Source organism: Telmatherina bonti, assembly GCF_933228915.1.
Source record: "Telmatherina bonti genome assembly, chromosome: 10".
NCBI lineage: Eukaryota > Metazoa > Chordata > Actinopteri > Atheriniformes > Telmatherinidae > Telmatherina > Telmatherina bonti.
In genome coordinates this window covers 32,432,138-32,447,129 of record NC_136628.1, presented here as the reverse complement: position 1 = coordinate 32,447,129, position 14,992 = coordinate 32,432,138, and the positions used below count along the sequence as shown (strand labels likewise).

At 37.2% G+C, this 14,992-nt stretch overlaps 1 protein-coding gene across 1 annotated transcript; it reads left to right on the top strand.

The window, feature by feature from the left end:
• Positions 1–4,224: 4,224 nt before the first annotated feature.
• Positions 4,225–14,635, top strand: ppp1r14aa (protein phosphatase 1, regulatory (inhibitor) subunit 14Aa; the record flags this gene model as incomplete). Its single annotated transcript, XM_079247467.1, has 4 exons — positions 4,225–4,428; positions 10,065–10,145; positions 10,246–10,278; positions 12,987–14,635. 4 exons carry the CDS (start codon positions 4,225–4,227, stop codon positions 13,170–13,172), a joined length of 504 nt encoding a protein of 167 aa, XP_079103593.1. The 3' UTR covers positions 13,173–14,635.
• Between the last annotated feature and the right edge of the window lie 357 nt (positions 14,636–14,992).

Genomic DNA, 14,992 nt, shown 5'->3' with positions numbered 1-14,992 from the left:
ATTTTTGTCCCATTAATATCAAGTGGATATGGTATGTTAATCACGGTGATGATTTTCTATGTTCTAACAACAAAGCTGACCCTTGTATTTTTATTTCCAGCTAAATGGATTCTGCAGGACTTAAATTGTGATTTTCATCCTACAGTTTTGTCTCTCCCACTAATGTTGATAATAGCAGATGTATTTAACATCGTAAAACAACCCATCGTTACCTTGGACTCACTAAAGATGGCACATGTCACTGTCATAGAGGGTCTTTTTGTTGGAGTTTTAACTTACCAGCTGCTTGTAGTGGTGGTAGGGATGTCTTTGCTTGAGTGTTGGAGAACTGGTGGAGCAACTAAAATCTGTTTCAGTGCTGCAGCTTTGGGTGGAACAACTTTAGCTGTTGTAGAGTCGGTTCTACGTGTGCTGGGTCCAGGTCCTACTATAGGTGCTCTTACAGGGATTGCAGGGACAGCGGGGGTTTCTCTGGCTGCAGGGATGGCAATGGAAGACCAAAGACCTTTTCTAGGAAGGTTAAGTGTGGCAGTAGGAGCAGCTTTAGGAGCTTTTCTGTTCTCGTGTACACACAGTGGGCTGTCAAAGATGTTTATGGGTCTGTGGGCAGCTACCATACCTGCTGGACTATGTGGTCCCATGCTGGTTTGGTTCCTTTCTAAACATGATGCATGGTGGAGATCGTTTGTACGTGTTGTGGTAATTGTCATCACAATGATATGTTTTTCCGTATGGATTTATTTCACCAGAACCACTGTGACAGCAGGATTGCTTTGTATTTTTGTGGCAATTTTAAGTATTTACTTTTGTTATAGACTTACAATACGCATTTAAGCTACAAACACAACAAAGACAATCTTCACTACCTACAGGATCTCCTTCATATTCCCTCAAATTAAAGGTGCAAATAAGCATTGCAGGAAGGTTGTAAAAGTAAAAATGATGTAACAAAGCACGTTTATGTCACATCAGACTCAGGTTTCAGCTACATTAAGCTGCTGCTACTCAGATCTTGTTGTTCCTGCTAAACCAGCAGAAAAGAAACAGCTCCATCTGCTGTCTGTCCTGATTTCTGAAAGATTATGAGTTACATTACAAGTCGTGTTAAAAAAATGAATGCTCAACAAAAATGGATGGTTCCTAGTGATAATACCTTTAAAAACACACACATACACACACTGTACCATATACTTCAGCAAACTTCTGCTGTAGGTATTTTCTTCACTCAGAGCTATCAGACACTTTATCTGAAATGTAGAAAATTAATAGGATAAAGTTGCTTTAAGATTAAAATGTGTTGGATACAAATTCAATAATCATTTTATGGCTCTAAAGGAATATTTACAGACATAATTGGTAAACTTGACTGAGGGGATGTGGTCTCAATCTAAAAGGGTAAATCACAGTAGAATCTTGCATTTCATAATGTAGGGATACGTTTTCAGGTCTAATTATGTTTTTCAGCTGATGTATCTCATGCTATATCTGTTCACAAGTTGGCTCAACTTAGTCATGAGTAAACCTGAATTGTGGTCTCTTATTAGCTTCACGGGGCCTTTAAGTACAGCTGGGGTAATTTTAGTGTGTTAGCTGTTCGGGATTGTGTCTTTTCAGACTCTGATCCAGGTGTTTGGTTCTGCCCTCCATAATCATGCTTCATAAAGCATCTGGAATGCAAAGTAAAGTAGGACTCGTAAATTGTTTTAAAAAAATAAATAAATTTTTTTTAAAAATCCCAAAATTTAAAATAAAAGACAGAAAATATTTTTTTTTAAAAATTGAGTTATGTACAACATAAGTTATATTAATGTACTAAGTACAGATGCATGCATTAGTGTCTTATAATCACATGCAATGTCGATAAAATAATGAATATAGATAATTAGTTAATAATAGTGTGATTATTGTATCACAGTACTGTATAGTTTGATTGCAACAGGACGGAATGACCTCCTGTGGCGCTCAGTAGTGCATTTTGGTGGAATCAGTTTATTACTGATAGTTGTGGAGATACCACCTCGATATTTGTCTTGCACAGGGCAAGTAAAAAAAAAAAAAAAAAGAAAGTAACTGAGAGCCAACCAATAGTAGGCATTTCTTTTGTTTAGCTAATTTACCATCTTGATTTTTTTTTTTTTTAATCAAAAATGTGATTAAGTGGAATAATTATATTGTTGCATTGTTGAAGTTCTTATCTTATTGTTTACTAACAAAAAAGCTTGTATTTTAATGTCTCAGTTCTGCCATTTAGCTTGACAAAGATGTTTTATTTAACAAAAAAAATCTTTGTTTAATAATGATCATGATAAATGATTGTGAAACTTCAAGTATCAGTATCACCGAAACTTGCAGATTTTTATGGTTTTGGATCAACATCAAAATTGCAGTATGGTCCAACCCTCGCTGTAACTATTGCAGCTGCACCAATCAGGAAGAAGCCTGATCTGATTCACTCTGCACATGCTCAGTTTAGACCTTAGTCTGCTTTCGGAAAACAGCAAAATTTAGTAAATCATTTTGATGTAATTGTCTTTATTTGCTGATTTTATTTTTGTGTACTTGATTGCTTTTAAGTTTAACTAATCAGCTATATAACATGCTGATAATATGTCTGTTATGCTGTCTTTTAATCTTATTATTTGTGGCAATGTTTTAGCCACTAGCTGTATCGCTAGCTAGCTCAAGGACGTTGTAACAAAATGAGGCTGTAACTCATTAGATGTTACAATTGATCACAACTACATTTGAATGAATGTATGAGTAAAATAATTTATTTCACCGTACAGTCGCGGATCAACAGAGATGGTGATGCATGAAAAAAAAAAAACATCCGGTCTCTTTACATACACCTCTCTCAGCCACTCTTTCATTTTCTCCTCGTATTACATCCCTATGACAGCGGGAAATGGTCTTGCAGTCAATCAAGCAGAGATCTTACTAAAATCGCAAAACATTTTTACAGGTTTTGTGATTCAGCACACACATAAGGCGCACCAGGTTAAAAGAACCACCGCCCATTTTTGCAAAAATTGGAGGCTTTTAAGTGCGCTTTTTGGCCTGAAAAACATGGTACATTTTCTTTAAGTGCAAATTTACACTGGGATAATCCGGGGGTCCTGGTTCAAGTAGGGGTAGAAATGAAAAAATTTTCATTTTATTTGGTTCAGTTTGCTTTCACATTGCACTTTACACAAGTGAACTAAACTGCTTCAACTATGTCATATTGATGTCAATGCAGTTTTAACTCCTATGCTCTGTGGCACTACAGCTTTTTTGTTTGAAGAATAAAAAGCTTTTCAAATCTTAAGTCATGGTCATTGTCCTTATTCCACAACATGTTACAAATGACCGCGACTATAACGGTCAATCGTCACATTTTGCTCCTTGTGTTCGGGATCAAGCCATGCATTTTCTGTTTGTATTGCATTGTCTTGTTTAGCATGACCATTTATCAGCAGACACTTGAAACTAGTTTGCTTCTCTGTTGAACACACAAGGTTAAAGACACATTATGTAACTTTCTGATATAAAAAAAATCTGCGTTCTGGATTTGTTAGATGACACAATGACATCTATTATGTGCATTTCTTGAGCTGCTGCCCAGCTGTGTCTAGAGGTTGAGAAACTTCACTATACAACTTTTTCATCCGGATGCGACGTGATGTTGCAGCAGAGCTTTGCTTCACACTAGAAAACACACAGTTACAATTTTCCCCTGTCTGCCCAAAAGTTTGTTTGGTTTGTTGATGAACTGAAAGTTTGATTGTCTTTAATTAAATACTGTAAAAATATTTTAAAGAACAGTGACAGAAAGGGCAGGTTTAAAAAACAAAAACAAAAACAAAACAAAAGCGTGCGCACACACACACACACACACACACACACATATGTTATAATTTTATAATATATTTTTATAATCATTTTATAAGATAATTTTATAATTCTATCTCTCCCTATCTCTATCTCTCTTTGTTTCTCTCTCTCTCTCTCTCTATCTAAAAATGCATCAAATATTTTGTTTTCAGCTTTATTATTAAAGCTTTTTTGTTGTTGTACTTTATTATGCATCCCCGATTTAAAAAAAAAAAAAAAAAAAAAAAAAAAAAAAAAAAAAGCCTCCTGTCCTGCAGTCTGTTCCGTCGTCGCCTCCCAGCGATCCTCTCTCCTCCCTGTGAAGGAAAAAAAAAAACCCGGAGAAACAAGTTGGACCAGATCACAGCAGAAATGGCAGCTGACAGGACCGGAACGACGCTTGCAGACACGGATGAGTTTCGTCCATCTGATTTGGGGTCGTTGGGGGAATATGGGACTAATATCCCGAAGAGACAAGCCCGGGTCACCGTGAAGTACAACAGGAAGGAGCTGCAAAGGCGGCTCGACGTGGAGAAGTGGATCGATGAGAGCCTGGACAGGTTGTACAAGGGCCAGGTGAGTTGATGTGTCCTCATGCAAAGAAAAAAAAAATCGACTTTAATTCTCACATGCATGTGCGCGTTATTATTTTCTGTATTATAAACACTCTGAGGTCTATTAAGAAAGTTTTGGGGGAAAAACAAATCCAAGTTAACAAATTTTGATATATTAAAATGAAACAAATCTTGACATGTGGAAGTTTCATTTTGGAGAATGCGTTGCCAAGGCAACTAGAGTTTGCGTTTAAACTCGGAGTCATCTTCAGGTCTGCAGTGATGTATGAGGTGTTGGTGAGGAGGGGTGGGGACAGCCTGTTCTCCATACAAGGCCAAGCATTCTGTATACACCACATCCAAGACCGTTTCCCTCATGCAGATCTGTATCTGACTTGTGGCTGTCTGCCCTTACATGGAGAGTATGGAACAGAGGGAGAGGGGCGAATGATGGAAGAGGAAATGAGGGGGGAGTGTCATCTTGTTGTCCTGGGGGAGGTAAACATGTACATCTGGATTCTAAAGGCCATCTCAGGAACTTCTCAGGAAGTGGAAGTTTATATATATATATATATATACATATATATATATATATATATATATATATATATATATATATATATATATATATATATATGCATATATACATATATATATATATATATACATATATACATATATACATATATATATATATATATACATATATACATATATATATATATACATATATATATATATATACATATATATATATATATATATATATATATATATATATATATATATGTGTGTGTGTGTGTGTGTGTGTGTGTGTGTGTGTGTGTGTGTGTGTGTAAAAATATATATAAAAATATATAAATAAAATGTATAAATAAAATGTGTGTGTATATATATTAGGGCTCTGACAATATGCTTTTGTCCCAATTCTATTCAGATTTTTTTGGATGCCAATTCGATTTAAATTGCAATTTTCACAATTCTTCGATAACGCTGATTTTTGTAGATTAATAAAGAAATGTATACAACTTTTTTTTTTTTTACTTGCCATTTTTCTTGATTTCAATGAGGAAAAACCAACACAGTAGCCAGACTATCATTCTATTGATCTAATGCCCAAGAAGACAAGTAAAAAGATCAATAAAAACAGTAAAAATGACAAAAAAAATTTATACTGGATTACTCTTATTTATTTGAAAAAAAAAATTTTTTTTAATTTTTTTTTAACGAAAAATCAATTTTAAGATTGTGAAGCAAAAAAATCCCAATATTAAATTTTCAGATTAGATTTTTCTTCCCCTAGTGTGTATATATATATATATATATATATATATATATATATATATATATATATTTTTATAGACACACTGAATATTTCATATGAGTAAGGGATTTCAGGTTCAGGGGCTACAATCTGATCTCAAGTGGCCCAGACCAGTGAAATATAACAAAAGTCAAACTCCAATTTATACCTTGATATAGTTGTACATTAAGATGCACACTGTTTACACTGCACCTTTCAGGGAAATACAGGAACAGGAACATAAAAAACTTGTACTGCCAAACCATCCATATTTATCATATATAATTTTCTTTTTAAACCAACCCTTTTAGTTGTAGCAGGCATTAAAAGTGAACATGAAACTTTGGAAAATGATGGTGGCTTATCATTTTTTTCCAGTGTGTCCATGAGGTCTCTTTACAAATGAACAAATTTATTACAAAAGGAAACAAATGTATAATTCTCATCATTATTACAAAAAGAGGAGCAAACATTTAAGTCTTTTTATTTTGGGAGGGTGGGGGGTCCTCATTTTATACACTTCTATATCTGATTTCATCTCATTTTCCCAGTCATCTCCTCCTCTCTTTATCCAACACCGTCTCCATCTCTGTAAACGTCTTGTACCGCACACAAATTGACGGATGTGAGGGTGAACTTCATCCATAATTATTCCTGTAATTTTGATAATTGTGTGTATCCACTTTCGTGTCAATGAATCGCAACACACTGTGCATTTTCTTGATGAGGTGCCATTTTAGGGGTTCTATTAAACAGAAGCTCTTTATATAAAGGGCTACCTTAGATACACCAAAGAAGTGTTATTTAAAACTTTGATAACCACTAAGGAACATGGGGGAAATTTGATGATAAATTTCATTGCTTTTTTTTTTTTTGAGACTGTATGATCTCCCTGTATGATGACCCACAGTGATACAGCCCGTTTAATAAAATCACACACAAAACAGAGTTTTTCTACTTATTTAAGCATATTGTTTATGAATTCAGTGTTAAGAAATGGAGCTTTTGGCCTGTACAGTGGCATTGTAGTCCTGGACGTGCCTGTTTGAGCCTGATCGCAAGCAGAGCGAAGCCGTGCAGCTACTGTTCCTTCTCTCTGCTTGTACAATGGCTGCTTGTTCAAACAGAACTGGTCATTGTCACAGTATTATTCCAACAATATTACTATTCATTCTGCTGAGCCTAAATATGCAACATGCAACTTAAGACCAACACACAGACTTAAGAACTGAACACTGTTTCAGCCTTGTGCGGCGGTCCCTTTATACTCGGGTGTTATATTAACAGTGCATGGCAATAACTTTTCACAGTACCATGTGGATTAATTCATATCAAAGATAATGGCTGGTTTATTTCATTTACTGTCTTCCATGTGATCGGTGAACCAGATCAATGTTTAGATTATTGGCTCTTGTATAGGAGGGGTGGATAACATATTTTTTTTTAATTTTTACTCTACTTTTAGTGGCTGCCAACCAAGTGACTTTGTTTGGGGCAGCTCATGGTCTGGGTAGTAAATCTCTCCCATCTGGAAGATCTGAAGAGTGTTTCAGGACTGCATTGCAAGCCTAAAAGTGGCTTTAATGAGCTGTGAATGTTTGCATGGTGATGAAATGTCCCAGCCAAAGCTCAGAGTAAAATGATCCAGCCTCCGCATCTCTCTGTCCTCCCACAGATCTAAATCATTCACTGTGCCTTCAAGGTGGAAAGTTGGAAATCTTTAGCAATGATTTATCTACTTTCTTGTACTTTGTTCGGTGTTTAATTGCATCACTATTGGAATGTGAAATAGTTAAACAAACTTTTTACTTGAGTCAAAATGGCAAAGTTGGGATAAATAAACCACACAAGGTCCTGACTTGAAAGTGCATCTTCTCATACATCCCTGTTTTGGTTTTACCAACTCAGAAGTCTGAAATTTCCAGCTCTCCTTTTGGTCCCAAATGCAGCAAAGAGCAATGTACAAATGCAACATTATATTAACAACATTATAAATATCAGTGAAACTTTGTCCTTATAAGCACCAGTTTCTAACATTAAACTTAAATCACAGAGGAAAATAACTACCTTTAACAGCAACTTTACTGCTTTCATCTGCTGTGATGTTTTAGTAAACCTGTTAGTAGTCTGATGTAGATCAAGCAAATGCAGAATCTGAGAACAAGTACTTCCCATCAGCTCGGTGTGTGTTAGTGTGAGCTCTTGGGTTAGACATTGCAAGCTCTGTCACACATTAAAAAGGTGCCTCAAGGGACATGGTGTGTACTTTGGTAGTGTAAAGATGTGCTAGCAGTCTTTAAGCCACAGCAAGCATAAAACAGGCAGAATGTGACGACAGCAAAGCAGCTGTACTGGTCCTCTGTATGTTAACCAAACAATGTCAGAGATTTCATTAAGGCCTCGGGAAAATATTACATCTTTGGACTAAAAAAATGTATCATTTATTGCTTGTGTTACAGCTCAGATCAGAGGCTGCAACAAATCAGAGGTAGACACAAACCAGTTTCATGCAAAGCAGATTTTATTGAAGTGAAATGTGTGAAAGACTGTGTATCGGTTATGAAGGTGTTGTATGGATACAAGGGAATATGTCGCCAAACCAGAACAGAAGGTGCCACATCTGCACAAACCCAGGTGATCTACCAGTCCCAAGGCTGGGAGACGCCTCGAGCTCAGGCTGATAAAACAGCTTGCAGAGCCCAACTAGGCCCAAGTGTTGCTTGTGCAACCAATCAGACGGCACATACAAACACTTAAACTGAAAGTTTTGGTGAGGCCGTCATGCTTGGCAATGAAAATAATCACAATGATATTGTTGTCTTTGATTACAGTACACCAGTGGTGTCCAAGGTCGGTCCTCGAGGGCCGCTGTCCTGCAGGTTTTTTATGTTTCCCTGTTCCAACACACCTGGCTCACGCTAAATGGACCCAACAGCCTATGAGGTTCTGCACAATGACTGATTAATATGAGTAAATAGGTGTGTTGGAACAGAGATGCACGGAAAAAGTGCAGGATCAGACACCCCTGCAGTACTGTCGTTGTTTCAGTGTATTTATACAACATCACAACATTTATTTCTGTAGGGGAAATAAATGCATCAAAAGGTTTCATTACTGATCTTAGTAGAAAAGCCAATGCAGTCCTGATGGTGGGTGGGGGGGCGGGGGTCGGACTATTCAGTAAAGTCTCCTCCAGCTGATCCCAAACATTCTTTTAGAAGTTAAGGTCTGTGATGGTCACTTCATGTATCAAAATGATTATTCAGCTCCATAAGCTGCTTTTCCACAAGCTTTTTCCACAATCCTGCTGTCCCCATCTTGGAAAAAAAAAGTACCAATGGCAAAAACCAGGATAATTCACTGTATGCAAGAAGTCTGAGCTCATAATGTTGCTGTCATGCTCAAATATCTTGAGATCTTGAGAAAAAAAAAAGTCTTGCTGATTATCCCGAGCCCTGCTGTTGACTTTTTCAATCTGAATTCGCCAAATGTTTCGGAAACATATGAAAGATGTCTCCAACGAATCGCTTTTTGTCCTTATTTTCAGACATTTTACGTCTGTCTTTAGAGGGGTCCTATTATGGTATTTCGAGTTTTCTGAGCTTTCTACAGTGTTACTGTGTTGAATCCTCATCAGACATGTGAACGACACATTTTTTAATCACCTAAATGCATGTTTGAGTTTGAGTTTGAGTTCCAGCACACTCTCCATTCGATTTCCATGGCGACAAAAAATGCGTCGTTATAGAGAGTTTTTTCTACTTGGAAATCCTTGTGACGTCCCGGGGGATAAGGTTTGGTGATTGGTTACCTTCTACTGGTTAACAAGGGCATGTACAAATACATCAGGCGGGTGGAAAACGTGGGATAAAGTTATTTCCAACGATGGCTGGTGAGTTTACCAAAGAGAGACATCCTGCTGCATTCGTTGCTGTGGGTTGCTGTTTTCCACTTCGTTTTCAGGGTCTGATTCAGGTTCCAACATGTAGGGCTGTATGCTATGTGTTGACATTGTATTTATTTATTGAGTTCATATTAGCCTAATCCTTCTGTTTATGAGACGTTAAAATGACGGCGAAAGCAGGTGCGGTGCGCGCTCCCGATGTAGTACAGTGGCGGGAGGCGGGGCTTAATGCGGAAGGGTCTCATTCCACTCGTTTTGCCCACAGGCTGATCCGACAGCCTACGGAGAGGGTCGGTCTGAAGTAAATAAAGTGATTTGTGACAATAACTCGATCAGTCCCAGCCCTTCTGGTCTCAGAAATAAAAATAAATTAGCCTGAAATGCACATAATAGTTCCACTTTAAGTTTTTGGCGTGCGTGTTTCAACGTTGGCATGTTGTTTTGACCTTAGGAGAGCGACATGCCAGAGGAGGTGAACATCGATGATCTGATCGACCTGCCTAACGATGAGGAACGAGTCCAAAAGTTGAAGGTAACATCTGCCAGTGAGGATTTCTTAATATGACTACACGTTCTGAGATACACAATGTTTTCATGATCTGTGATCATATTGTTTTTATCTGTTTGAACAGGAGCTTCTTCACAACTGCAGAAACAGCACAGAGGTACGTGTAGACTTTCCCATGGGCCGACTGCAGAGGCACACTGCATGTGTACACCTTGCATGCTTGCACACACAAACACAGACGGCCAAACTGACACTGCAGCATTTGATCTTTCAGACAACTGTCCCTCCAACTGCCTCAACAATAGTTTTCTGTGCTGTTCAGCCTTTTTTTTTTTTTTGACCCAGTTTAACATAGAAACAAAGAGTCTTTTGGACTCTCAGTGGCCTGGTTAGCTGTTCAATCACTGGAAAGAGAACATGGCGAGGTGGTGTAGCCTCTGCTGCAGCTTCGTAGGACTCTAATGTAGGGTATGGTTTCGTTTTTCCCACTTAAACGTCAAACACTGTAAATATTTGCAATAAAAATGTTTTTTCTTCTACTGTTCAAACTGGATCCTGAAGGATTCCTTCCAATTAAAACTAAAAGTGATAGGAACCGGTGTCACAGTCGTCATTTTCATGTCATGATTTGTAGGTTTCAGTTTTGGTTTAGTTCTTGTTCAGCTTCTGTTTCTAGTCTTGTTGTCCTTTCCCTGCCCAGCTTTCATTTCCAGCTGTCACACCTGCTCCTTCACCTTAAATACTCCAGGTTTCCGTTTGCACACTGCCAGATCCTCATCTAAACCCCCCCTCTCCTTTTTTCCCCCTGTCTGTTTAATTTGTCTTTGTCTGAGAGACCTCTAGTTTGTAGTTTGGTTCATACTGGATGACCCTGCAATTGCAGGACTGTCCTGTTTCTTATGTCTGTCTGCTTCATGTTACGGCCCATGGCCTGTCATCTACCTCATCACTACTCATCTCATCATCACCTGGGAGATTAGCCACACCAGGTTTTCTCCCTGGCACTGCCCTCAAAGTGATGTGCTGGTTGATGATTGGTCACCCACACTCCCACCGACCTGTGATTGGCTGGACCGGTGCTGAGCACCAGCTGTATTTGGTTGTCTCTGTGTCACAGCTTGCTAATCATTTACTGCCAGTGAATGAGTTTTCAGTGTTTATTGTTTGGACTACTGTGTTTAGTGAACCTTTTTGTGATTATTGCGTGGTTGGTGCCAGCTTTGGTTTATGCTTTTGTTTTTAGGTTTGTTTTGGCTTTTGTGTGAGCTCTTTGACAAACGCCTGTGGCTCATGATGCCCTGTGAGGACCAGTTGGTCTGAAATAAAGCCTTTATCTTCGTATATTACCTGGTTTCATGGTATTAATGTCACCACCTTTTGTTCCTCTGGACAAACTCCATCTGGGGTTTGTAACACCTCATTGTCCTTCATTTTGGTTCTCCTTCCTTGTCACCTCCTCAAATGCATTTCATGACATTTCACTGCAGAAATCTATTTGTCTCAATATAACACAAATCTTCATATTTTTGTGTGAATTGTGGTCATTTCTTCATATGTAGGCAATTTTAAGTTCTTGGCATGAATACAACATGGATTTTGTCTCCCATCAGTTGGATTACAAATCTTATTGTGTCTAAGATTTACATAAAACAAGGACAAAATAACTCAAATATGTTTTTTTCTAACTTGTCCAATTAAGTTAAAAGTGAAATTTAACAAAAAAAAAAAGTATATATATATATATATAAGTAAATAAATAATTGTGAAAGATATTTGTCTCATCTTTTGACATTTATTTGGAAAAGTTGTTAAAAAAAAAAAAAGGGAAATAAATGCTTAAAGTCTCAGGAATACATACTGTCAGTTTTTGTCAAAGATAGTTGCTGCTTCTACTGTTGCCAAAACACAACACATGTGGGTACTGTGTTTCTCACCAGGGAATGAAGGCTCAGATGTCACAGTAATAAACTTTTAGCTTTGGAATAATATACAATAAAATATCTTGTTTAAAAAGGAGTGCGGCTCTCCCAGGACACTCCTCCTCCTTTTATGGAGTAGTATTGGAAGTTCTTGACCTTTGCTGAGTGCATGGGATGACCTGTGTTGTGGCTTTATGCTATAAATAATCTAAATTAAATATGAACCTTGAAGAAGTTCCGCTATGAAGAGATGGAACACGTTTGTTATTCCTCATGGTAGATTATTGATTCTCATTGTAGCAGGGAATCCAAATGCTCTCAAAGTATTGCATTCTTTTAATATATTGGAAATCTTCAGATTTAAACCCAGATGATCAGTGTACATCCATCCATTTTGAACACCGGTTATTCCAGTTTGGGTCAAAGAGAAGTCAAAGCCTATCCCACTTGCTGGATTTAGCAATGACAATATGCAAAACATTATGCCAGAGCTTAATAAGCTTCAGTTCCCACAATATTTAAATGTATGTCAGTATTTATTTGATCATCTATATCATATTTTTACAGGAAATTTGAGGATTTTGAGTGTTAGACGAAAAAGGAGATGTACACTCTTCTAAGGAATACTCAAACATGTCTTCCACCATCTTTTAAAACTAGTTTTTCTTTAAAAAACAAAAATCGAACAGGTTGATTATATTAAAGCTGTGTTACTTATAAAATACCTGCTTCAAGCTAAACTCTGGAGAACATCGCCAATAAAAGAATATCCATATCATAAATCATTCAACCTGGGGACCAATCAAACCCTTAATTTAATCCCGAGTTTAGTGTTAACTAAATTTACATGAACAGGACAGAGAAAATCCTTTGAAATGAAGGTTGCACAAACACATTTTAAGTTTCTCCATGTGACAGTATTTCTGGTTGCTGTCTTCATCCTCAGACCTTCATCACTGAGCTGGTGGCAAAGCTGGAAGGAGTTCACAAACAGGAAGAGCTGCAGACTGAAGGCATCGAACATCCAGTCATCTGCCACAGCTATCGCCATGAACCATACCACTTCAACAACCTACCGCAGCGTTCACATCATCACTTTCACCACACCCAAGGCCAAAACCAGAGCCTCTGATGACCTCTGCTCCACATAAACATAGTATTGGACGTGACAACATAAAGGGTAGATTATGTTGGACTGTGTGAGGTAAATGTCAATGAGGGTTTTAAGATAAAACTTAAAAAATACTTTTTTTTTTTCATGTCTAACACTTTACTGTTCTCATAGTTTCTTTATGAAGCCACATTAGCATAAAGAAGGAAACCACGAAAACAGCCAATTTTATGATGACCTAATAAAAATAATAAATAAATAAAACCATCTGCAAACAATTAATGCTATATCTTATCTTCACTGATTTTTTGGCAACAGTGGTGAAATGGTCAAGTACTTTAGGGGGAAAAAATCCAGGACAATGCCCAGTTTAAAACCTTAAAATCTGGTTTAAAGTGAATTTTAAGTAGTTAAAAATTAAGCTGTCTGTCTGACTATTTTACATTTTGATTGCTGAATATCTCCTGTCTTACAATGACATGAATGGGACCCCACAGGTTTTTCTTTCTACAGTAAATGGGAATCTATCCTTAAGCTAATCTAGCTAGTCTCCCCTAGCTCAACTACAGAAGCCTGGCAGCTAGCAGTTAGCTGCAGCTAGCAGTTAGCTGCAGGTAGCAGTTAGCTTCAGCCTGCAGTTATCTTCAGCCTGCAGTTAGCTGCAGTTAGCAGTGGCTGTCGCTCATTAGCGTAGTCAGGTTGGCAGACGCTAGTCCCAATTTGTCCCCACCAGCATCTTATCTTCACAGCACGTCAAATAACTTCACATCCCCAACTAGCAAGTAGATGTAAACGGTTTCTCTAGTTTTAGTGTGAAACATAGTGCTCAGCCAGCTTAAATTAGCATGGCTAATTTTTGCTCCTTATGTGTTTTAAGACTTTAAAATGTCCAAACGTTAGAATCGTACAAGGACAAGCTAAGCAAGTTTTAGAGGAGTTGGAAGGTAGGTTTAGCCATTTTTGGCAGAAGAAAAGGTCTTGCTTATTTTCTCATGCCATCTTGCTTAGCAAAGCTATCCTGTTTCAACTCTGACAACAAATAAGCATGCAGTATTTCTCCCAAAGGAATAGTTCTTTAAACAATTTTTATTAAAAGAAAAAAAAAACAAACATTTTTTATATAAACTTTAATTTCATCTGTCCAGAAAACTGACCATGTATGTGATGTGAACTAGAAATATATCATATGAATTAAAGAGAAATGGGCTTCACTAAGTAATCATTCTAAAAATGGTCCCTTAAAATGCTCTCAAGACAAATGCAGTTATGTGCAGCATGAAAATATAAAGTATATTTATGGTACTGTAAAAACAGATATCTGTCTTTTTTTCATATTATACTTAAATATAAAATTTAGTATTTTAATGGAAAAAAAAAAAGTTTAAAATACAAGGAGATAATTAGTATTTTAAACTCCCACCGTTACAACTTATTTAAGAATATTTAGACTAAAGGATATTAGAAAATAGAACGTGGTTGTTTAATGTGACACTGAACTGATCCATCTGAAGTGCTGCCACTGCATTTTAATGGAAATTCATTGTTACTCAACCCATTTATTTTTCAATTATGTTACATTTCCAGTCTTTTATTCATTTACAAAATTGAACTCATAAAGATGTTGGTCTTTTGAAGAAAACTATTAAAAAGTACTACTAATAAAATCGTTTCTGTCAGTGTGTCTTTGTGCATTGTTTTCTTTACTGTTTTCCAGTTCAGGATGAATGGAGACAATGTGGGTTATCTGAATAGGTCAGAAAACAGTCTCTAGTCTCCCCCTTCCCCTGGAGTATGTGTGTGTGTGTGTGTGTGTGTGTGTGTGTGTGTGTGTGTGTGTGTGT